Genomic DNA, 20,849 nt, shown 5'->3' with positions numbered 1-20,849 from the left:
GGTACCTTGGTTCCCAAACGGCTTAGTTGACGAACAAATTGGCTCCCGAACACCGCAAACCCAGAAGTGTTCCAGTTTGTGAATGTTTTTCGGAAGCCGAACGTTCATCTTGGCTGCCGGCATTGTTTCTGGGGCCAATCAGCCAATCAGAAGCCGTGCCTTGGTTTCCGAATGTTTTGGAAGTCAGACTTCCAGAATACATTGAGCTCGAGAACCGAGGTACCACTGTATTAACAAATTCATAGAAGTGCTTATAACAATGTACCCCCAAGCACCCTTACTAGGAGGCAAGTGTGAGCACACTCAATGAGATTTACTTCTGAAATAAACAGTTTAGGATCACACTGTCAGGCTGTCGTTTTAAAAGAAGTTGGGCTGCAAGCCTAATTCCATTTACCTTGAATCCAATGGGAATTCAAATTGAAATAATACTAACACCAATAAGAATGCTTCTAAGTAGACGTAGTTAAGCATTGTGCTGTTAGTTATAAGTTTAATTGAACCAAGTAGGACTTGTTTCAAGTAAATTAAACGTGTACAATTCGGCTCCACATATCTGGTATGCCAACATTTCTGCTGTATAGCTTCATGTTAAACCTGATTAGTTTTCTTCAGCCTCTAATGGAACTACTGGTCATAAACCTATAAGTATCAGCAGGTGGCCATCAAACAAGCTCACTTCTTAGTATTATCTCATCCTGCTTTGCTCAATAAAGTATACAGATAGATTGCTTATTGTTCACTGTATTGTTAATGTTAATTCCTTTCAGAGGATGAAAATCATAACCTTAACAGTCTAATTTTATGAGTATTTTGGCCCCATGCTGTCCTTTCAAATCCAGAGTTTTTATCACTGGTAGCTTGATATTTTTATTAGAAACAGATAATGATCACATTTTAAAACTTTGAAGGAAATAAAACAAATCACCCTTTGACTGGTGTAAATTTTTGTAGAAGAAAAGAAGCTCCAAACAGCTAAAAGAACAGGGATATAATTTTATTATTTGATCTCTGTATTCAAACATGTTTTGCTAATACTTAACATGTGAGTGAGAAAACCATTGTCCTTGGCATATTCTATCTAGTTGGATGACATTATTTTTGCTTCCATGCCTAGAAAGAAATAGATGTACATATTATCTTATAGAAAAATCTTCACATACTGAATTCATTAAAGAAAACGTATCTAAACACTAATAAATCACAATGAATAAAAAATGTATTCTTTTGTTTTATTGGTTATCATGAATTTTTTGTCACTGGACGCTTTCCTTTCTGTTTTGCAGCAGCCTTTTCTTGCTTCAACTGTGATGAAAAAGAAAAAAGAAAACATTAAAATACATTCACTTATAAAATAACCTCTTTTGACTTAAAGACCTAGCCAATTATAAAACAAAGCAGCTTCAAGGAGTGAGCTACGCTCATTTTCCTGCCAAATTTCACATTGCCTGTACTTAGCTGCAGCCAACCTAAATCCAGCCACTTTTCTACCCTATTAGCATTAATGCCATTTCTCACTGTGAGCCACTCTGGTGTGCTATATACTTTCTGGTTTCTTCCTTCTTTTCACCACTTCTTTTCACAGTTGAAGTGGTTGGCCACTACAAAGCAAAACCAAGATCAGAGTACAGTAGACCCACCAGATACGAACTTAATTTGTTCTGGGAGTCCGTATGTACCCCAAAAAGTCCGCATCTAGAGGCGCCATTTCTGCGCACGCACGTGGCGCAGTAGAGTGCTTCTGCGTGTGTGTGGCAAAACCCAAAAGTTACATTACCCGAAGGTAATGTAACCCACGGGTCCACTGTAATGTTGAGACTGCAATAGGAGATGGTGGGAGCACAAGGAAAAAATAATCATTATTGCTATTATTAATTTATTCATTTGCTGCTTAATGCCCAGATGGTTTACGAAACATGAAAACGTAACTGCACAACATTGTTAGAAATACAGACTATTTAAAAAAAGACACCATAATTAAAATATACAATAAAACAATTCCCTTAAAACAGCACAGCAATTAAAACAACAGGCTCTGGCCAAGAGATCAAGTGAATGCTTGGGTAAGCAGGTATGTCTTCAAAAGCTGGTGGAAGGCCAAGACAGAGGAGGCCTCTCATATTTCAGCAGGGAAATTATGCCACAATACCAGAGCCACCAGGGAAAAAGCCCACCTCTGCGTCACCGCAAGCCAATACTAAGCAAACTTACCACAGGAAATCATTGCTCTCGGTAAATCCATTTGACCAGTTTGCAGTGTTTATCTGCTTAAATTTCTATCACTTAATAAATTATGAGAAACCTGATATTTCCTTCTCTACAACCACATTTGATTCTGAGATACCAATATAATGCCCTAAAGTATTTTAACAAAGTTATATAGAAATTAAAAATGTCTCAAATTCAGCAAAAGCGAATTATCTTCAGCTTTAAAGAAATGCTTTTGCTTTAAACTACGTATGCAATGGCTTACCCGTTCCTGATACTGTCTTTCAAAATAAGCCATGTCATCTTCGTCAGGTTTTCTTAAAGAGGCAACTTGCATTGCTGTACTTGCACCTCCTTAAAAGCAACATACTTTTAATTAGATAAATTCTAGAATTGTATCTGGGCAATATCAAATGTTAGTCATACTCAAGTAGATCAAGGGGTCTTCTCTGCTGAGTATGGCTCAAGTGGATATCATCTCTTGTTCCAGAGCTTCTCAGATCAGAATGTATTAAAAATTCATTTCATTAGAATTTCGTAAGCATACTTACTGGAAAGCAAGGCTCACTGAAATCAATTGAACTTACAACCAAATAAACATGCTTAGCACCTCTAATCTCTCCTGTAATCACACTTGCCAGCACATGAAATTGAAAAGATAACTACCATCTTGAATCAGCTTGTTTGACAAGAGAATATGTGTAAATAAGGTTCACTCCTGCTTTTGACTTGCCCTCATTGTTCAATCCTTAGTACATCAAACCAAAACATACTAGCAAATGCATCAGCCCACCTCAAACGCCTATTTATAGGAACAGCATCCATGAGAAAATGTATCCCAAGTTTAACACCAGACATGGTAAGGTAAAAAAGGTAAAGGTAAAGGACCCCCTGGACAGTTAAGTTCAGTCAATGGCAGCTATGGGGTTGCGGCGCTCATCTCTCTTTCAGGCCGAGGGAGCTGGTGTTTGTCCACAGACAGCTATCTGGGTCATGTGGCCACCATGACTAAACCACTTCTGGCACAACAGGACACTGTGACGGAAGCCAGAGCACACGGAAACACCATTTACCTTCCCGCTGCAGCGATACCTATTTATCTACTTGCACTGTTGTGCTTTTGAACTGCTAGGTTGGCAGGAGTTGGGACAGAGTAATGGCAGCTCACCCCATTGAGCAGATTCAAACCGCTGACCTTCTGATCGGCAAGCCCAAGAGGCTCAGTGGTTTACACTACAGCACCACCCGCATCCCTACTGGACATAGTAGTTTCTCTCAGACCCTCTGTCATCTCCCTCTCCTCTTCCATCAACTCCCTGGACTCCAACTGTACAGGGAATCCTGGAAGGAAGCTTATTCTAGTTGTCAGAACACAGGAACTGTATTATGTACTTCCCAGTCCTCAGAAGATCACATACACCCCCTAGCTCTCTGCCAGAGTACCCTACCATGTCTTCATTACGCTCTGCCTAGAGTGACTTAAGTTTTCTTTTTCTGTTGAATTTGCACAAAATGACTAATGCAGTTTGGGTTGGCCCAGAATGTTCTACCACTTGAGGCAAAACAGAAAATGGTGCCGCTTTATCACTACCTGAAGGAGTCTCAAAGTGGCTAACGTTCTCCTTTTCCCTTCCTCCCCCACAACAAACACTCTGTGAGGTGAGTGAGGCTGAGAGACTTCAGAGAAGTGTGAATAGCCCAACGTCACCCAGCAGCTGCATGTGGAGGAGGAATGGAGACGCGAACCTGGTTCCCCAGATTACGAGTCTCCGGCTTTTATCGACTACACCACACTGGCTTAACCCGAGATACCACTGTGATGGAGGCTGGAGAAGAACAAGCAGTGGTGGGGCTCAGGGGCCCCGCACCGCCCGAAACGGCAGCGTGGGGCTTGCATCCGCCAGGCGTACTCCGAGGGCAGCTTGCCGCGGCACCCCTCTGGGCGGATTGTTGTGGCGCCCCCCACCCTGGGCGGAGCGCAGATCACTGCGGCGCCCCCGTGGACGGCTCGCCCCACCCCCACCACTCTGGGTGCCGGAGCAGCTAGCTACGCCCCTGGTGGGGTGACAGAGAAATCAGGTGACAAGCGCAGGAGGCAGCTAGCAATGCATTCCTCAGAGGCTCAGATCTGCCACATGTACCCACTCCCAGGTGATTGCCTCACTGAGCCTCATAGGTGGGCCAACCTTGTATAGAGTACCTTTCCTTAACTAGGCACTCCAACCTCCTAATTGCTGAACCGTCCCAAGAGCAAACACATTTTAAATGTGTGCTAAACTTAAATCCCCTAAAGGCTGCAACCATTACACCATCGCTGATGCTAGGTCACGTATCTGGAAAGGCAGCATTTATTCAGCTGCTCACAGTGTATTTAATCAGGTAACACATTGACTACTTAAAGAAAGAAAAGTAATTCCATTACCATCTGTTAACTGGGGACGTCCTTGCGTGGAACTAGAAGGTCCCTGCAATGCTTTTAGGAAGGGATGATCCATGTTGGTTACAGGAGATTCTAGGAACTCGATGGAAGGTGCTCCTTAAAATGAAACCAGCAGTTTAGGGAGAAGAAATTCAAATTAACCAGAAACATGAAGAATTGCAGCCACCGATGAAAAACAAATTAAAAATGTTGCTGATTCAGTAAGACGAACAAGAAGCAAGTCCAACAAAGCTAGCCAACTCTGTCTTGAAAAAGAAATGTGGTGATCTACCACGGAGATAGAAAATGGCACCCTGAATTGAAGACCAGTTATTGGTCTCATTAAAAAACACTGAGCATTTTAGAATTATACTTGTTATTAAATTAAAACAAATGTCTGAAAATATAGATAAAAGCATAACGAAAACGGGTGTGTGCCAGATTTATTACTTTGGCTTTGGAAGGAGCTAAGTGTAATATGCCCATGGCTCAGATTTTATCACTTGCTGTCTGCCTATGTTCTGTTAATTTGCAGCTGATGTTTCCTATTTTGTTGGTGGTGGTATTCAGCATTTAATTATTATATTGTTTCATGTGCAATTCCTCCCTGGGGTCATTTGAAATGGGGGGGGGGTTATAAATTGTGCAGGGAGGAGCTCTACTATTTTGGTCACAGGCTGTGCAGCGTTTTAAAAGAAAGCACCAATCACATTTAAGAGCATGGGCAGTCATGATAGTTGCTATGAAATGGGCCAGGATTCCTAACTTTGTATTTATTTAGGAAGAAGGGGGCAACATCCTGCTGCTATAGTTTCTAAGTCATCTTCAGATACAGCTCCCTGTACTACAGTCAATCCTCAAGGCTACAAAAATGTGGATAAGAATGACAAGACCCCCTCTGCGTCAGAGCCCTTGCAACAGATACAAATGATAAAATCAGGGGTCAGCAAACTTTTTCAGCAGGGGGCTGGTCCACTGTCCCTCAGACCTTGTGGTGGGCCGCACTATATTTTGAAGGGAAAAAATGAACAAATTCCTATGCCCCACAAATAACCCAGAGATGCATTTTAAATAAAAGCACACATTCTACTCATGTAAAAACACCAGGCAGGCCCAAAAAATAACCCAGAGATGCATTTTAAATAAAAGGACGCATTCTACTCATGTAAAAACACGCTGATTCCTGGACCGTCCGCGGACCGGATTTAGAAGGCGAATGGGCCGGTTCCGGCCCCCAGGCCTTAGTTTGCCTACCCATGATAAAAATGCACTCTTCACCAGTGCCATTATCTGCTTTTCCAGGACAAAGTAGGCTTAGGAGAAATCCATGGATCTGTACCTGTTTTGCTAGGATGAATAGTACTTTACCCAAAAAAGACACAGCAAGTCCCCCATGAGAACTTGTTTTCTTTGGAATCAGTTTCAGGTTATTTATTATTTTACCTTATCACTTGTCCCCAGCTTCCAAACTGATAAGGGTTAAAATGCCAAGAGAGTGGTAGTCAACCAGGTTTTACTCACATTTTTGAAATAAATTAAGACATCTAAATTAAGTCTATAAATGTCAAGAGGTCCACAATGAATAAAATTTAGTTGAATACCACCCATAGATTTGGGAATCATCAGTTTGGCCACACCCAACTTCAAAGCTCCAAATTATCTCTGCCAAAGGCTTCATATGAATGTTAAACTGCATGGCAGTAAGGCCAAGGTTTGAGGGGTACCACAGGTCAAATCCCATGGTGCTGACCTTGTCTATCCAACTGCACATTGCTAGGAAAAACATACCATTCATTTTGTGGGGCATCAGACTACCGGACTGGTACCTCTGCACCTATATTTATAATTTAAAACTACATAGACGTTGCAATCTGGTTAAATTATCCGATACACTTTGGAACTATCAATAAAGCAAAAAACAGATAGATGTAAATTCAATTTTTCATTTCAAGTCCCCCGATTCTTACCTATCCCACTGTCATCAAGTCTCATGTATCCTTCTGCTAGTGAACTAAAGCCAGTTAGTCCTCCCATGGCGGCATATGGGACATCTTGCCCCACTGGTTTTCCTTGGGCTAAGCGTTCCTCTTTTGTTTCCACTACTGTTTCATGAGCATATGTTGGCTGCCCACATCCACAAGTAAAGCAACTGTGAAACCCTGAACATTTGGAACCTAATTCAAAACATTTTAAGACAGCATCAGATAGACCAAAATATTTGACTCCCATTCACTCAGTGGCAGTTTTGTTTGAATATTTCCTCTCTGCAGCACCGACTACACAAACAATTGCTACAGCTGGAAATAGCTTAATAGGATGCGTAAGTGTATTCTTTGAGTCCAGGGCAGACATGGTGTAAATCTAAGGCCTACAATATTCGGCGATCATAAATACTATTTATTCTACCGGTACAATGAAACATATTTAAACAATAATGTTCAGGTGGACTCTACTTATACAGAAAGCTGCCAGTGGTAGAAAAAGTATCCTTCAAAAAGCCCATGTTCAGACTCCCAGATATGGAAGTAGTATCAATCAGGAAATGGTTTAATAGTATGCAAATTAACCAGATTTGGAATGTGAAATACAATGTTGAGCTTGCATGCTGAATATGAGTTTTCTAGTTACAGAAGCCAGAACATTTTCATTAGTACTCTCCACACCTACAAATATACATGATTATAGTATCACACAATGCCTCAAGGGACATATCTGTGTAATGAAAAGCTGCTACACTTACATATGACATTTATCCAAAACTCACTTACATGTGTTGCATGGAAACCCAGGGGCCGCACTGTGCTGATCAGCAAAGTGCTTACATCTACAGCGGATGGGCTGAGTCCCATTGAGAGGAATGAAGTTATAAGATTTGCATGGGCAACGGCCCACCCGACAGGGTAAAGAAATAGGACGTTCCTTTGGGATCTCTTCAAAGTCTGTTTTGTGTTGTTTATACCTGGGGGAAGGGAAATGTAAACATACTATTCAGTGATCATTTGCTTTATTTATTCATCATTTATTTAGAGAATTTGTACCCTACTCTTCAGGCAAAAAGGCAGACCCAGAGCGGCATACATGAAATCAAAACAAGGCACGCCCTACTTAAATTCTTATACTATTATTATTATTATTATTATTATTATTATTATTATTTTAAATACATTGCACAAGTGGGAAAGGACAAGGAGGAAAAAGGGAAATAAAACTCAGGCATTAATTTCTAGACAGCTGTTCCTATATTGAGCAGCTGGCACAGTTCAGAGGCAGGAGGTAGAGTGGGGCCTCTAACAAAGCAGATGCAATGAGCCCGGCTTCCTGTCTCTCCCACTGAGGCAGCCTGATGGAATGGCTACTCCCAGATGATGGTTGAAGGGATGGGGAGACCTGATGGAGGTGGCCTGTCGCAGCAGAACTGATTGAGTGAGCCCTGCTTCTCCGCTGTCCCACTGCTGGAATGGCTGTCCCCAGACAACAGTTGAACTATTTAAAAAATATTATTCTAAGCAATCATGTCCCAATCTTTTATGAATGGGACCAGGTTCAATAAACCACTTGATTGAGGTTGCCACAAACCCAGCCTCTCTCTCGAATCTTCTGGCACATAGAATATTTATATGGTAGTGAGTCAGTCTTTTACTGTGTGCTAGTCTTGCCGAGAAAAATTATTGCTGCTTCTTCAAAGCCATGACTGAAATAAGTCTGAACATTACATGTGCCAGGGGGGAAATGAAGGCGCATTGTAATGTTAAAGCCATCGGTAATGCTAACCAAGGTTTATAAACCAATAACAAACTGTGGCTTACAAGCATGGTTTGTTTGTGGTTAATAAACCATGGTTAAGGTGCTGGGCTGGACGTTCGTGTTAAACCATCATTTAGTAAGCAATTGTCTATACACCGTAGCTTAGCATTATGTGGACCATGGCAGAGGGGGAATCCCAGTAAAATATTTAGACGCTTAAATCTGTAGACCTGACCAGGGAACCTACCATTCAAATTATTTGGAATATACCTTTGAATGTCATCCCAAGGTACTTGAAACTCAACCTCAAGGTGCTCTTTCTTTTCCATTTTTGATGCCTTTATAATTTATATGGAATATTATGAAACAATTTTCCTGATCTAAGAAATATTCTAAACCGCCCTGTGATCCTTGGATGAAAGGCGGTGCAGTAATTTAATAAATAAAAATAAATGCTTCCTAAAGCTTTACAAGCCATAAGTTCTCAAGCTAACTGCACAACAAAAAAATACTTCCGTTGAACAGGAAATGTATATGTAGGGCACAGAATGCCTCACCTGTGAGTACAAAAACATGGGGTTTCGGGGCCCACAAGTTTGCAGTCCATGCCAGTTGGTGATCTCCAGCTCACAAACAGTCTGTTTTGTAACCGTATAGGTAACATTTTTTTCTTGTACTTTTCATATTCTTCCGGCGTAAAAAGTTTCCCTCCATCATCTTCGCCTACAATTCTACGAAGAAGCATTGCATGTTTAATTACAAACATCAGTGTTCTGATAACACACATACAAAAATGAAGATTGTTGAAATGGCTGTGGCTTGGGAGACAGGAGAAAGTGAAGAGACAATTTTGGAAAGCCTAGACTAGAAAATGTTTGCCGGGTGTTCTATTTCTGCTTATATCTATGTCCCAACATCAAAACAGTGCTACGATCCTCAGCATATTTCATGGAACATTCCCATTTAACTGCCTCTAACTGGAGGAAGCGGTTGAGGGCTTCATTCTTTAAAAAGACTATAAATCATAAAGTTTAAACATGTATACCATACGACTTCATATCCTAGGACCTAGTCACTCACACCTTAAACTAAGACCTATAATCGATTTCAACTCACCACAATTAGATTCGGATGGATTAAATATTCTTTCAAATTCTTAACAATCAGAGGCTAGCCCTGTTAAAGACACCCACCTTGTTAAAGCAAGACTGGTGCCCCACGGACAGCTCTCTTATGTGTTTTGCTCGCTGATTGATTGCGGGGGGGGGGGGAGAAAAAAACCTCAAAGCGTCTTACAAAGAGATAAAACAATAAAACCATGCCTAGCCGGCGCATCGCTCAAGAGGAGTATCACGCTTTGTAGTGAAGAAGGCAGGTTGCCAGGATCTGTGCGGAAAGACGGTCCTTTAGGTTGCTCGGGGTGAAGGACGTGCCCTTTGCACATGCTCAGAGGGCCCCTCGTGAGTTTTGGGTTTTCCAAGCGAAAAGACTTCGAGCCCCAACAAAAAGTAGAGGAGACCAGAGCGGAGCGTCCCGTCCTCTCGGCCCGCTACCTACGCAGTGGCGATCGCCGCAAGCGGGTGGGTGGCCTCCCGGTCCCCTCCTCCCCCCCGGCGGCCTTTCGCCCCCCTCGGTCCCGCTCACCTCTTGTATTCCAGGTATTCGTCTATGGCCGCGGCGGCCCCCGGTTGCAAAGTCAGCCGCTCCATGGCCGGCGCCGGCGCCGGGGTGAGCCGTCCCCGCGGCCGGATTTCCCTACCGAAAGAGGGAGACACGCGGCGGCGAGGACTGAAGGGCCTCGCGGGAGACAAAGAGGCGGCCCTTCCCTTTCCCTTCCCCGCCACCGGGAGAGGCGGCTGCTTCGCCAACCCTCGCCGTTTGTTGGGTCTCTAAGCGACGGTTCTAAGCGCGCCTTTCGGAGGCGGCTTTTGCTTTTTGCTGGCGGGGTGAGAACTCACGCCTCGCTAACTCCCCCTCGATAGTTCGAACTTAACCCAGTTTAATATTATTATATGCAATCCTAAGGCCCCAAATATAAATATTCATAAATGCACACGTATCTGAATATATAAACCATGTGTCTTGAGAGCAATCCTGAAGCCATTTTGACGTCAAATACTGTATTCCTCTGCGGTTAAGGGAGGCAAATGGGGAAAGCCTTCCCGTTTTCTCTCCCCCCCCCCCCACTCCCCGCTTACAAATCCTGACAAATCCTGTTTTAAGAGCGTCTTTGTGTATGAATAGGGCGAGCCTGTGACCTGGATTCAGGTCAAGTAAAGTAATAGTGATCACAAAAGGATTACCCAGGCAATGCAATCAGGGACCATTCTTAGGTATCCTGGCGGACCGGATTTCTGCTGTAGACCCACCTCCTATGATATATGTGTGATGATTTTGGGGTGCGCTTTGGCTAAGTGGGTTGGGCAATGTCAAAAGGTTCCTGCACACTTTTGTTCAGGGTCTCTCCCTCCATGGAAGGAGGGGAAGGGAACTCTGTTGCAACAGAAAACCAAGTATCTACCTTGCTTTCCGCTGGATCCTGCCTCCATCCATTCTTCTCTGACCGATCATGGACTTAGGGGACCCATGGAATCCCATGGGGAGTTGGGGCAGCAAAAGCCAAACCCCAATTTTTACATCAGTACACACAGAGAGTGTTTTAATCCATTTTAAAAGATGGCTCACACTGTTAAGTTGTGGGTGAACATATCAGACAACACAGTGATTCTTCAAACAGCTCTTGTTTATTCACAGGCCAGAACTGAACTGAAGGTTTCAGCCAGCCTGCTTATATAGAGCTCCACTAGAACGCAACAGTAACCATTTTCTGTAACTATCCAATCACTGAATGTCACTTTCGATCCCTTATTTGCATATGTGGACCTGAACTATCTACAGTATCCCCCTGCTGGCCCAGGGTGAGAACTTTAGTACATAACACACACCACTTCAGTTGTGCTGCAGACTTGGAATTTTAAACTCTCAAGGTAACAGCAAAACACTTGGACCTGAGGAACGGAATCTGAACTCAGCTCGCTGCCCTCACTCATGGTTTTTGGACCCCAGGGATCTGGTGGCAACACCCTCAGCCTTGCAACCTCTTGTGTCTCCAGGTAGCTGCTACCACCCTTATGCACTGGAAAGAAAGAAAGAGAGAAAGAGAGAGAGAGAGAGAGAGAGAGAGAGAAAGCAAGCCCTGCAGCCTAAAAAACCTTGTAGCCATTTTGTGAGGGATTTTTGACTAAAGTGTCCTCTGGCTTGATTGCAAGGAAAATTATCACAGGGGACCGGGGTGGAGTTCCCCTCCTGCCTGGCCACTGGCAGTGTTGGTTCAGGCTGTCCTTGCCCTCCTTGAGAGCATTCTTCACTCCAGATCAGGTCCAGGAGCAGCGCTGGTGACAATGTCCTGCTACAAACATTTAGTAATCTCTCATTATTTACATTTGTTGAGACTAACAAAAGAAGACGTGGCTCTTGATTATTTTGATATTTCACCTTTTATATTAAGCTCTCCATACAATTCATTCATACACAAATAATATTGCCTCTCCCCCCCCCCCAAAAAAAATAAAGCTAGAGAAAGAACACGTTTAGGTTTCTCTGTAACATATCCAGGAGAAAAGACAAGCTGCTTTTAAAGTAAAAAGGAGCTCGCCTCCTCAAGTGTGAGAGTTGCTGTGTGAAAAACTTTAACAAAAGTGTTGTATTTATTTTGCACACAGTTCTCATAACTTCCAGTTCAACCCCTCTCTCATAATAGGCCTCGGCCCAGTATACCTAAAGGGGCATCTCCACCCCCATCTTTCAACCTGGACACTGAGGTCCAGCTCCGAGGGCCTTCTGGCGGTTCCCTCCCTGCGAGATGTGAGGTTACAGGGAACCAGGCAGAGGGCCTTTTCGGGGGTGGCGCCCGCCCTGTGGACCACCCTCCCGTCAGATGTCAAGGAAATAAACAACTATCTGACTTTTAGAAGACATCTGAAGGCAGCCCTGTTTAGGGAAGTTTTTATGTTTGATGTTGTCGCTTTTTTATTAATATTCTGTTGGGAGCAGCCCAGTATTTATTATTATTGTTATTATTATTTAATGTAGCTGAATGCTGCAAGATTTAGGACAGATGAAATAAAGTGCTTCTTCATCCCATGCATAAACTACAGAATTCACCCCACAAAATGTGATAACAGCCATGAACTTGGAGAATTAGACAAATTCATGAAGAATAAAGCTTCAAATGGCTACTAGCTATGATGGCTATGATCTACATCCAATGTTGTATAGCATACTTTCGGAATCACTAGTGGGAAAGAGTACAATGGCACTCAAAACCTCCTTACAGACTTTCCATAGGCATCTGGCAGAGCAATATGAGAAAAGAATTCTAGACTAGATGGGCGTTTGGCCTTGATCCGTCAGGTCTGCTCCTGTATATGACTAGTGGAGAATGTCACACAGCAAAGAGAAATTCTGCATCAAATTTTCAAAGGTGGTAGATAAATGGGTAGACTCATTACATAATGTAACCCAAGGATTCTTGTATGTTCCCTTATCCTCATGTTAAGGGATAGACTGTCCCATAGCTTGTGAAAATGTACTTTGAATCAAGTCCCAATTAAATTTACTGACCAAAAAAAGTTTCAGGAGGCTTAGAAATGTATGTGCTCGGGAATGTAGCCTTATGATATAATCCTGTGAAATGTATACAGTGGTACCTCGGGTTAAGTACCGTATTTTTTGCACCATAACACTCACTTTTTTCCTCCTAAAAAGGGGAAATGTCTGTGCGTGTTATGGAGGGAATGCCTACAGGTGGCATGCCTACAGATTTTCCTCCTCTAAAAACTACGTGCGTGTTATGGTCGGGTGCGTGTTATAGAGCGAAAAATACGGTACTTAATTCATTCTGGAGGTCCGTACTTAAACTGAAACTGTTCTTAACCTGAAGCACCACTTTAGCTAATGGGGCCTCCTGCTGCCACCGCGCCGCTGGAGCATGATTTCTGTTCTCATCCTGAAGCAAAGTTCTTAACCTGAAGCACTATTTCTGGGTTAGCAGAGTCTGTAACCTGAAGAATATGTAACCTAAAGCGTATGTAACCCGAGGTACCACTGTACTCCAAAGCTAGCCTCGCTGAGTTTAGCAAGGATTATTTCTAGGTTTACTTCTGAGTAGAATAGAATATACCATTAGTGTTTTTATTTATCAAGTCTAGCCTGTGATATGTGACAGTTAAACGGAAAGCCGTTTAAAACATGTAGAAAGCAACCACAGATTTTCATTTTGTACAAAATCATGAATACACTCCTACTGAGGATAAGAACTTACTGGACACTCAAAACCTTTGACCATATATTTCACTTTATTTATTTTATTCTATCCAGATGCTATAATCATCTGCAGGGATAATAATTCAGGACGGTATATAATCTAGCACCGCAAATCTTGTTCTCCCTTTAAATAAAAGTTATTTTAAAAAAAACAAAAAAACCCTACACAGCATATTTTAAGCATAAAATACCAAAACAAACCCTTTAGAGATCATTCCGTATAGATGCAAAAACTCAAGACTGGCACTTCGTTTTTATAATTTAGGATACAAAAAGCACACTGTGTAACATAGTGTACTCTTGCTGCAAATTCTCTGCTATAAGGCTAACATGGATATAAGGCAATGTTCACCTTTGCTCCCACTCAATTTAAAGTCCACCATGGAAGAGCTCGGGTTCAAATCCACCAGGATTTACTACTGTTTCACAACCAACACTCATTCAAAAGGCCATTGCAAAGCAGCAGTACCTGAGAGACTGTACTCCTCTAGCTCATCTTTTCAGTAAGTATCAAGGTGTCTTGCTTCCCTTCATCTAAATTCAGCTTGTCACTCTTGGTTTTCTTTAAAAAGAGTAACTTAAGAGCTAGTGTTACATTCATCATAGGCTGTAGGATACTCAAATATTCACAAAAAAAAAAAATGGACGAAAAGCTAGCAGTGTTCAATACCTGGTAAGTGTGGCTTCTATCACTTAAGGTTTTTATCTTCAGTTGCTAAATACATACATTTATTTATTGTTAACAGCTATGTACCATCACAGATTATCTTTGATCATCTAAGCCTCCTAATTCTGCAGCAAGTGTGTGTGCACTTGGGCAGGTCGCCCTTTTAAGCTTTTACAAACAATAGTATTTTTAATACATTCTCTCTAGCTATTTCACAGGTAGTGCAAATAAAAGACATTCTTTGGATCACCATTTTAGGATGTTATCCACAACATGATATCAATTGTAGAAATCAATCAGCCAAAGGTGATGTTAAAATATACTTTACACATACATAAATTTCCAGCACTCATATTAAAGGCTCATATTATCCTTCATTGCTATGCATTAGTAAACCAGATCACAAGATTAAGCTAAAATTTCCAAAGATATGTTAGATTTATATTTAAATAGATATTTAGATATTAAATCTACCTCTTTTTCATGATCATAATCTCCATGATTATCATAGAACCTCACATATGGATGTACACATTATCTACTTGTCTTACTACACTAGCTATGTTTCCAGCATCTCTTTTAAATAAGATGTTGTACAGTGTTGTTTTATGAAAGAACTATCTTTAAAAGGTTTTAGAACTTGATATAAAAGAAGTTAGAACTGTATTCAGCGTTTCCTGTTGCAACAGGATGCAGATCTTCATGCCAACCATTGGTTTGTGTTTTTTTTCCTATTGTAACAGAACTAGACACGAGTCAGGATCACTTTGTTTACCCGTTTGCTTGTAGTTGCTGGCATCAAGTTCCCATTTGTAGTATTTGTTGCTGAGCCATTTACAACCATGTAATCAACCTTGTTTTCCAGTTTGACCAAGCGTTGCAAGATGTCATCTAGAAGAACTGCGATCGTTCGTTTTAGATCAGCTAGAGAAAAAACAGAAACACAGAAAGGAATCCTGTCTATTTTGCACTCCACAGTGGAACTATTAATAGTAAAAGAAGCATAGGTGCTCATACTAAAGGTAAAGGACCCCTGGACAGTCAAATCCAGTGAAGGGCAACTATGGGGTTGCAGTGCTCATCTCGCTTTCAGGCCGAGGGAGCCGGCGTTTGTCCACAGATAGCTTTCTGGGTAATGTGGCCAGCATGATTAAACCGCTTCTGGTGAAACAGGACACCATGACAGAAACCACAGCGCACAGAAACACTGTTTACCTTCCCACCGCAGCGGTACCTATTTATCTACTTGCACAGTTTGCTTTCGAACTGCTAGGTTGGCAGGAGCTGGGACAGAGCAACGGGAGCTCACTCTATCACGGGGATTCGAACCGACGACCTTCTGATCGGCAAGCCCAAGAGGCTCAGTGATTTACTGTGTCAAAATAGCTGAAGAACAGGAATTACAAAGGGAGATGCAAGTCCCCCCACAACCAAATTTTTGTTTTATTGGTCCTAGACCCACCCCTTTCCAATTAGTGCATTTAGGCATTGAATAATATATCTGGTTATATTGTTTGTTTATTTATTTATTTATTTATTTATTTATTTCATCTAGGTTTTTTCTTCAGAAACAGTCACACAGAGAATGGATTTCTTATTCTTTCTCATTTCATTCAGTCCAGCTGGCACAGAACTAGCCATCTCTCTTTGTTTTTTTCTTCTTGTTGTTTATCCACACCACTGGTAGTGAGTTCTAGGAAATATTGTGCATAGCATATAAAAAGAATGACTGTGTTTTAACATATGCACTGATTTCTACCAGCTGCTCTCTAATTCTGATACAGTGGTACCTTTGTCCCGAACAGCTTGGCTCCCAAACAAATTGGCTCCCGAATGCCATGAACCCAGAACTAAGTGTTCCAGTTTGCAAACGTTTTTTGGAAGCTGAACATCCAACGTGGCTTCCACAGCTTCCACTTGAATGCAGGAAGAACAGATTAAGTTGGAGAACCAAGGTACCACCGTATTCTACAGTGTACAGCTTTCAAAATTATATACCTAGCCAATTCTAGTTTTTTTCCAATTTGATACCTTTACTACTTCTGTTAAACCTTTCCAGGTGTGGGATTTTCTAGGACTCCAAAATATGGATATATAATTCATATACGAATGAATATTATGTATATCCTAATACCCTCAATAAACCAATGACTTTTCTCGAGGATATAAAACACTGTGCATTTCTTAACCTCAGCTGAATGTGGGATTTCATAGCCATGATCGTTTCCATAACCGTTTCCCTGTTAATTATTAGACAATAGTTCTACAAAATAAATAAGATCTTTTGAAAGTATGCTTGGTATTGCATTTCATAATTCTAAACTTAAGAGTTAAATAGAGTCATGACCTCAAAGAACGTTTATTATGTCTTACCGTATCCTGCCATCGAGACTCCATTACCACCATTCATGAGATTCTTGTTTTCTTCTGCCAGTGCTCTAACATATCTTTTACTTAAGTCAAGTATTTGTTCACGCAATTCAGCACTGCTCTGCTGCCTTGGATGCTGAAAGGTGTAGCGCAGTAACATTATGCCCCAGATAAAACCAAACACCAGCAGAAGTAAGCTCAATTTCTGGGACACGTTTTTTCTCGAAAATGCAAAAAACATTTCTGAGCAGGCCAAAATGTCAACATAAGGAACCAAGGCTCAAGTCACAGTATTTTCATGGTAGTTAAAAAAAAAAAATTTCACAACAGAGTTACCCTTCTGGAGAGATCATTTTGTAAACTTTTCCCAACGGACATGGTTGATTCCTGAAACATTATTGTAAAAAATATTATCAGTCTCAAGTCTTTGTAAGATGAGCTTTATTATGACCAACTTCTAAATTTAACTTCACCATTCATCAGAGACACGTAAATTAAACAAAGCCTATGATTTGCCACTGGGCAGTCCTTAAAGCATGTTGCAAGTCCATGATGCAACCTACAGTTCAACCTTGAACTTGTCTGGTATCTTCACTACTTTAGCTCTATAATATGGGAATAACAATGGTCTACTTTACACAGTTCCTGTAAGACCAAGACAACGTATATGAAGCACTAGAAGCACATCAGAAAACAGTGAGAGAGCAATCCTGTACATGTCTACTCAGAAGTAAGTGCCACTATACACGCCATGGGAAAGCTGTAGGCTTCCAGATGTTGCTGGACTAAAACTTCCACCGTTCTGGACTATTGGTCATGTGTGGTGGGGCCAATGTTAGTCCAGTTCCATCTGAAGGGCCACAAGTTCCCCACCACTACTATGTGTACCTCCATGAGAGCACATCCCATAGAAAACAATGGGACTTACTTTTCTATGTATGCATGCACAGAATTGCACTGTCATTCCTAGGTAACTTTTAAGCTGCAGTCCTAAACACATTAGAATCTGCAAAGCAAGCACGTTGGACAAAGTGAGACATCTTCTAAATGTACAGGATTGTGCTTTAAGTCTTATCATGGTTGTTATAAACTAAACATGTTTTAATTAATAATGTGCCTTATCAGATTAATCCATTATTTAATTAAAACTAACAAATAAAAATGGCATATTATCAAAATCACAAAACAGGTGCATTTTGGAGATAAATATAATTTGCAGTTTATTTGCTTTAATAAAACTATCATTTGAACTGGAGTAGCCCAGAACTGATCAACAGACTGCAAGTCAAAAATGCTAAAGGCAGTATAAGTTAACTTACATTAGTTAGTCTGATGCTTTCTTTAGTTATCAGAGCAAATAGCTCAACTGGCAGCCATTTAGATGATGGAGAATCTTTCAAGAGAAGAAGAAAAAGTGAGAGTTCATTTAGGTTGTTACCACTAGGAATTTAGATATAATTGAGAAAATATTATGCAAGATAAAATAATAAAATTTCATGGTTAATCCCTAAAACCACAAAATACTTAAAGTTCAAATTTGAAATTATTAATCATTTCCAATATAATAAATGACTAACCCACTCACCCCAATCAGTATTTGGTCTGTTACCTCTAGGTCACATCTATGAATGTAAAAAATGAATCCTAGCATAATCCACATTCTGCTTAAACCTCAATTTCTAATAATAAACAATTATTTCATAATACCGCTTATATTTCTTTTGCGCTTTGTTTAGCAGGCTTTATTTTTTTTTTTAATGGGCCTGGCTCTGTAGGAGACGTAAGGTTCAAAGTTACACAAAGCTCTTCATCAGGCAAATTTACCATTTTTGCTACAAAGTAAGCATTGCATTGAAAAGGAGGAAAGCAATTCCAAACCATTATGATTTATGAACTGGGGAGAGAATGATTACTTAGATACTCGCTATCCATCCATAGACAACAAAGCCAAGCTGCCTGATCTATACCAAATGAATACATCTAGATAAAAAGTAAGGCAGATGGGCTACATCAACCACTTCCTAGGTCATACTGGAAGACTCTCTCAAAAACAGTGTTTCATTCACGTAGCAACATTTATGCAGCACTACTGTACTCCAAACTCCGGAGTTGCAATAAATTGAATAAAGAGTTCCATGTAACACAGAAGCTTGTGTATTTTTACACCAGGCAGTGTACACCCATCTTGTACTTGAAAGAGTGCGATCCCATATACAGTATGTCTACTTAGTAGAAAGCACAACGGAGCTCAATCGGGCTTACTTCCAAGTAAATATTTATAAAGGATTGCGCTATTAGTCTCGGGCATTGACTTGGCCAAGTCTTTGAGTGTAACAGATTAAAATAATCATGAAAGGGATAGCCAAACGAAACATAACGATTCAGTTAAGTGTAAGTCTACCATCGGCAGGAAGTCGGTCTAAAAAAGAACCTTGCTCGGTTTTGCAGCCTACAAACAGTAAGCGGAAAATAGAGAGAAATGGCGGGGAGGGGATTTCTGAAGGCACAGGAGGATTTAGGGATTCGGGACAGGAGAGCCGGAACACAACAGCCTCTCTTTAAAGAGGGGAAGTTGCCATTGCGAAAGAAACGTGAGGTTTTGCCTGGAACGCGTCACCTCTGCTTCAAAGGAAACAAACATCAGATCTTACCTTGCAAGCACAGCTGGCTGAAAACGCAGGGCTGCCCAAGGGCCATGGGCAAATGTCCATCAGCATTTTAGGCTCTCCAGCCCACCTAAGCCATATAGGCAAGCGCGTCCGCCCTTCCGGCCCGCGATCTCCTTCTCACCCAGATCACGCTCTCCGATCCTCAACGGGGGTTACCATGCAACCCCGCACGCTCCGCCGGAGCTCTCCGCGCGCACGGCAAACGCCCCGGTTAAGCTCCGCCCGCCGGACGCCAGCCTCCGCTTACTGCGTTGTACATAGGAAGACCAGCGCGGTCGAGGCGCATGCGGACTTCACTTCCGGCTACTTAGGGGAAGGGGGGGGGAGAGGGAGGGAAAGTCTCGGATATAAAACTAAACATCAGTGATGATGGACCCTGTATGTCTGATCTGACGTTCCATCAGAAGTTTTTACTCGTTGCAATCCGAAAGTTTGCATTTCAGCTTTCCACCCACGCCTAGTTTCGTTTGAAATGCCTAATAGGCTTTCCCCCCCCTTACCGATAAATACTAATTTACTTAAATAAATAGTATATTACATGAATAGTAATTATATTGGCAGTATTTGTCAGCTAGAGGACTCCCACGTTGTGTCCTGTCGTTTGGCCTATTTGTCCAATTATTATGCACTGTCTGCTTGATAATCTTGTTATAGTATAGGTTGCCAATAAATGTGCTGCTGGGTTGTGCTATGACTAAGGGAAGAGTTAATCTTATCCTCTGCAGCTGGTATATGAGACAGGTGCTATGTATTTCGTTCTCCAATTCCGTCAAGTTCATTGTGAGTCTTTTGACTTATAAACCCAATCACCTCTTTTGCTAACATTAAACCTTAGGATTCTAACTGTCCAGAATCCAGTTTCACACTGCAATCAAATTCCATCCCACTGAATTAACACCCAATTGAATATGTATATGATTTCAGTCTTATTTTAGGCGTATCCCAATGGAATTTCCCCCACTCTCTGAAGAGCACTCACTATAATATACTGGTAACACAAACTGCTTTTGAAACTCTTCTCACTTACAAAAGGAGTTTGCTGGGTGGCATTGGGGAGCTACTATTTTATAAACCCAAACCCAAACTTCCCTCATGCATGCATAATTTGTGAAGTAATTAGGCCAATCAAAATAGTAAACTAGCTTTTTTTGTCCAGAACTTGTCACGAGGCTGCATGTTAAGCAAAGAGGAATGAGGAGAAAGGTGATGGTTTGGTGTTCAAACTTATAAAGTCTGCATTGGTATCTGTCTTAAGTGTGTGGGAGGATGGGAAAGAGATGATTCCTATTTTTTTTAAAAGTATATATAATCCAGCATACTGTGACTGCTTGGGCAATGCATGCTGCTCACAAGTCAACATGTGCAGGCATGCCAGACAACAGAATAGGCCTGTGGTATCTGAAGAAGTGTGCATGCACACAAAAGCTCATACCAATAACAAACTTAG

General features: G+C 41.4%; 2 protein-coding genes across 4 annotated transcripts; both read right to left on the bottom strand.

The window, feature by feature from the left end:
- Positions 1–1,218: 1,218 nt before the first annotated feature.
- FAM221A (family with sequence similarity 221 member A) lies at positions 1,219–10,477 on the bottom strand. 2 transcript variants are annotated; one of them, XM_080975059.1, is made up of 7 exons: positions 10,016–10,477; positions 8,929–9,102; positions 7,396–7,586; positions 6,595–6,801; positions 4,631–4,744; positions 2,474–2,562; positions 1,219–1,305 (listed from the first exon to the last, which is right to left on the bottom strand). In XM_080975059.1, the coding sequence occupies exons 1-7, from the start codon at positions 10,078–10,080 to the stop codon at positions 1,243–1,245; spliced, it is 903 nt and encodes a 300-aa protein (XP_080831185.1). In that variant the 5' UTR covers positions 10,081–10,477; the 3' UTR covers positions 1,219–1,242. The 2 variants fall into 2 exon arrangements, with proteins under 2 accessions (XP_080831185.1, XP_080831186.1); XM_080975060.1 differs by lacking the exon at positions 10,016–10,477 and adding an exon at positions 9,565–9,903.
- A 3,232-nt stretch (positions 10,478–13,709) lies between these two features.
- On the bottom strand, positions 13,710–19,654 carry CCDC126 (coiled-coil domain containing 126). 2 transcript variants are annotated; one of them, XM_080975119.1, is made up of 4 exons: positions 19,385–19,654; positions 18,053–18,126; positions 16,737–17,120; positions 13,710–15,287 (listed from the first exon to the last, which is right to left on the bottom strand). In XM_080975119.1, exons 3-4 carry the CDS (start codon positions 16,972–16,974, stop codon positions 15,109–15,111), a joined length of 417 nt encoding a protein of 138 aa, XP_080831245.1. In that variant the 5' UTR covers positions 16,975–17,120; positions 18,053–18,126; positions 19,385–19,654; the 3' UTR covers positions 13,710–15,108. The 2 variants fall into 2 exon arrangements, with proteins under 2 accessions (XP_080831245.1, XP_080831246.1); XM_080975120.1 differs by lacking the exon at positions 18,053–18,126.
- Positions 19,655–20,849: the final 1,195 nt, after the last annotated feature.

The sequence above is a fragment of the Podarcis pityusensis genome, assembly GCF_964106645.2.
Source record: "Podarcis pityusensis genome assembly, chromosome: 12".
In the NCBI taxonomy this organism is placed as follows: Eukaryota; Metazoa; Chordata; class Lepidosauria; order Squamata; family Lacertidae; genus Podarcis; species Podarcis pityusensis.
Note: the sequence above shows the minus strand (reverse complement) of the source record. Positions and strands in the feature narration are given on the sequence as shown.

Bases quoted from the DNA above. Each gene is read 5' to 3' on its own strand.
- FAM221A (XM_080975059.1), bottom strand. From the start codon at position 10,080: ATGGAGCGGCTGACTTTGCAACCGGGGGCCGCCGCGGCCATAGACGAA. The intron at 9,103-10,015 runs GTGAGCGGGACC...GCTTCTTCGTAG, and splicing joins GAATACCTGGAATACAAGAG to AATTGTAGGCGAAGATGATG. The intron at 2,563-4,630 runs GTAATGGAATTA...GTTGCTTTTAAG, and splicing joins ACGTCCCCAGTTAACAGATG to GAGGTGCAAGTACAGCAATG.
- CCDC126 (XM_080975119.1), bottom strand. From the start codon at position 16,974: ATGTTTTTTGCATTTTCGAGAAAAAACGTGTCCCAGAAATTGAGCTTA. The intron at 15,288-16,736 runs GTAAGACATAAT...TTTTTTCTCTAG, and splicing joins AGTCTCGATGGCAGGATACG to CTGATCTAAAACGAACGATC.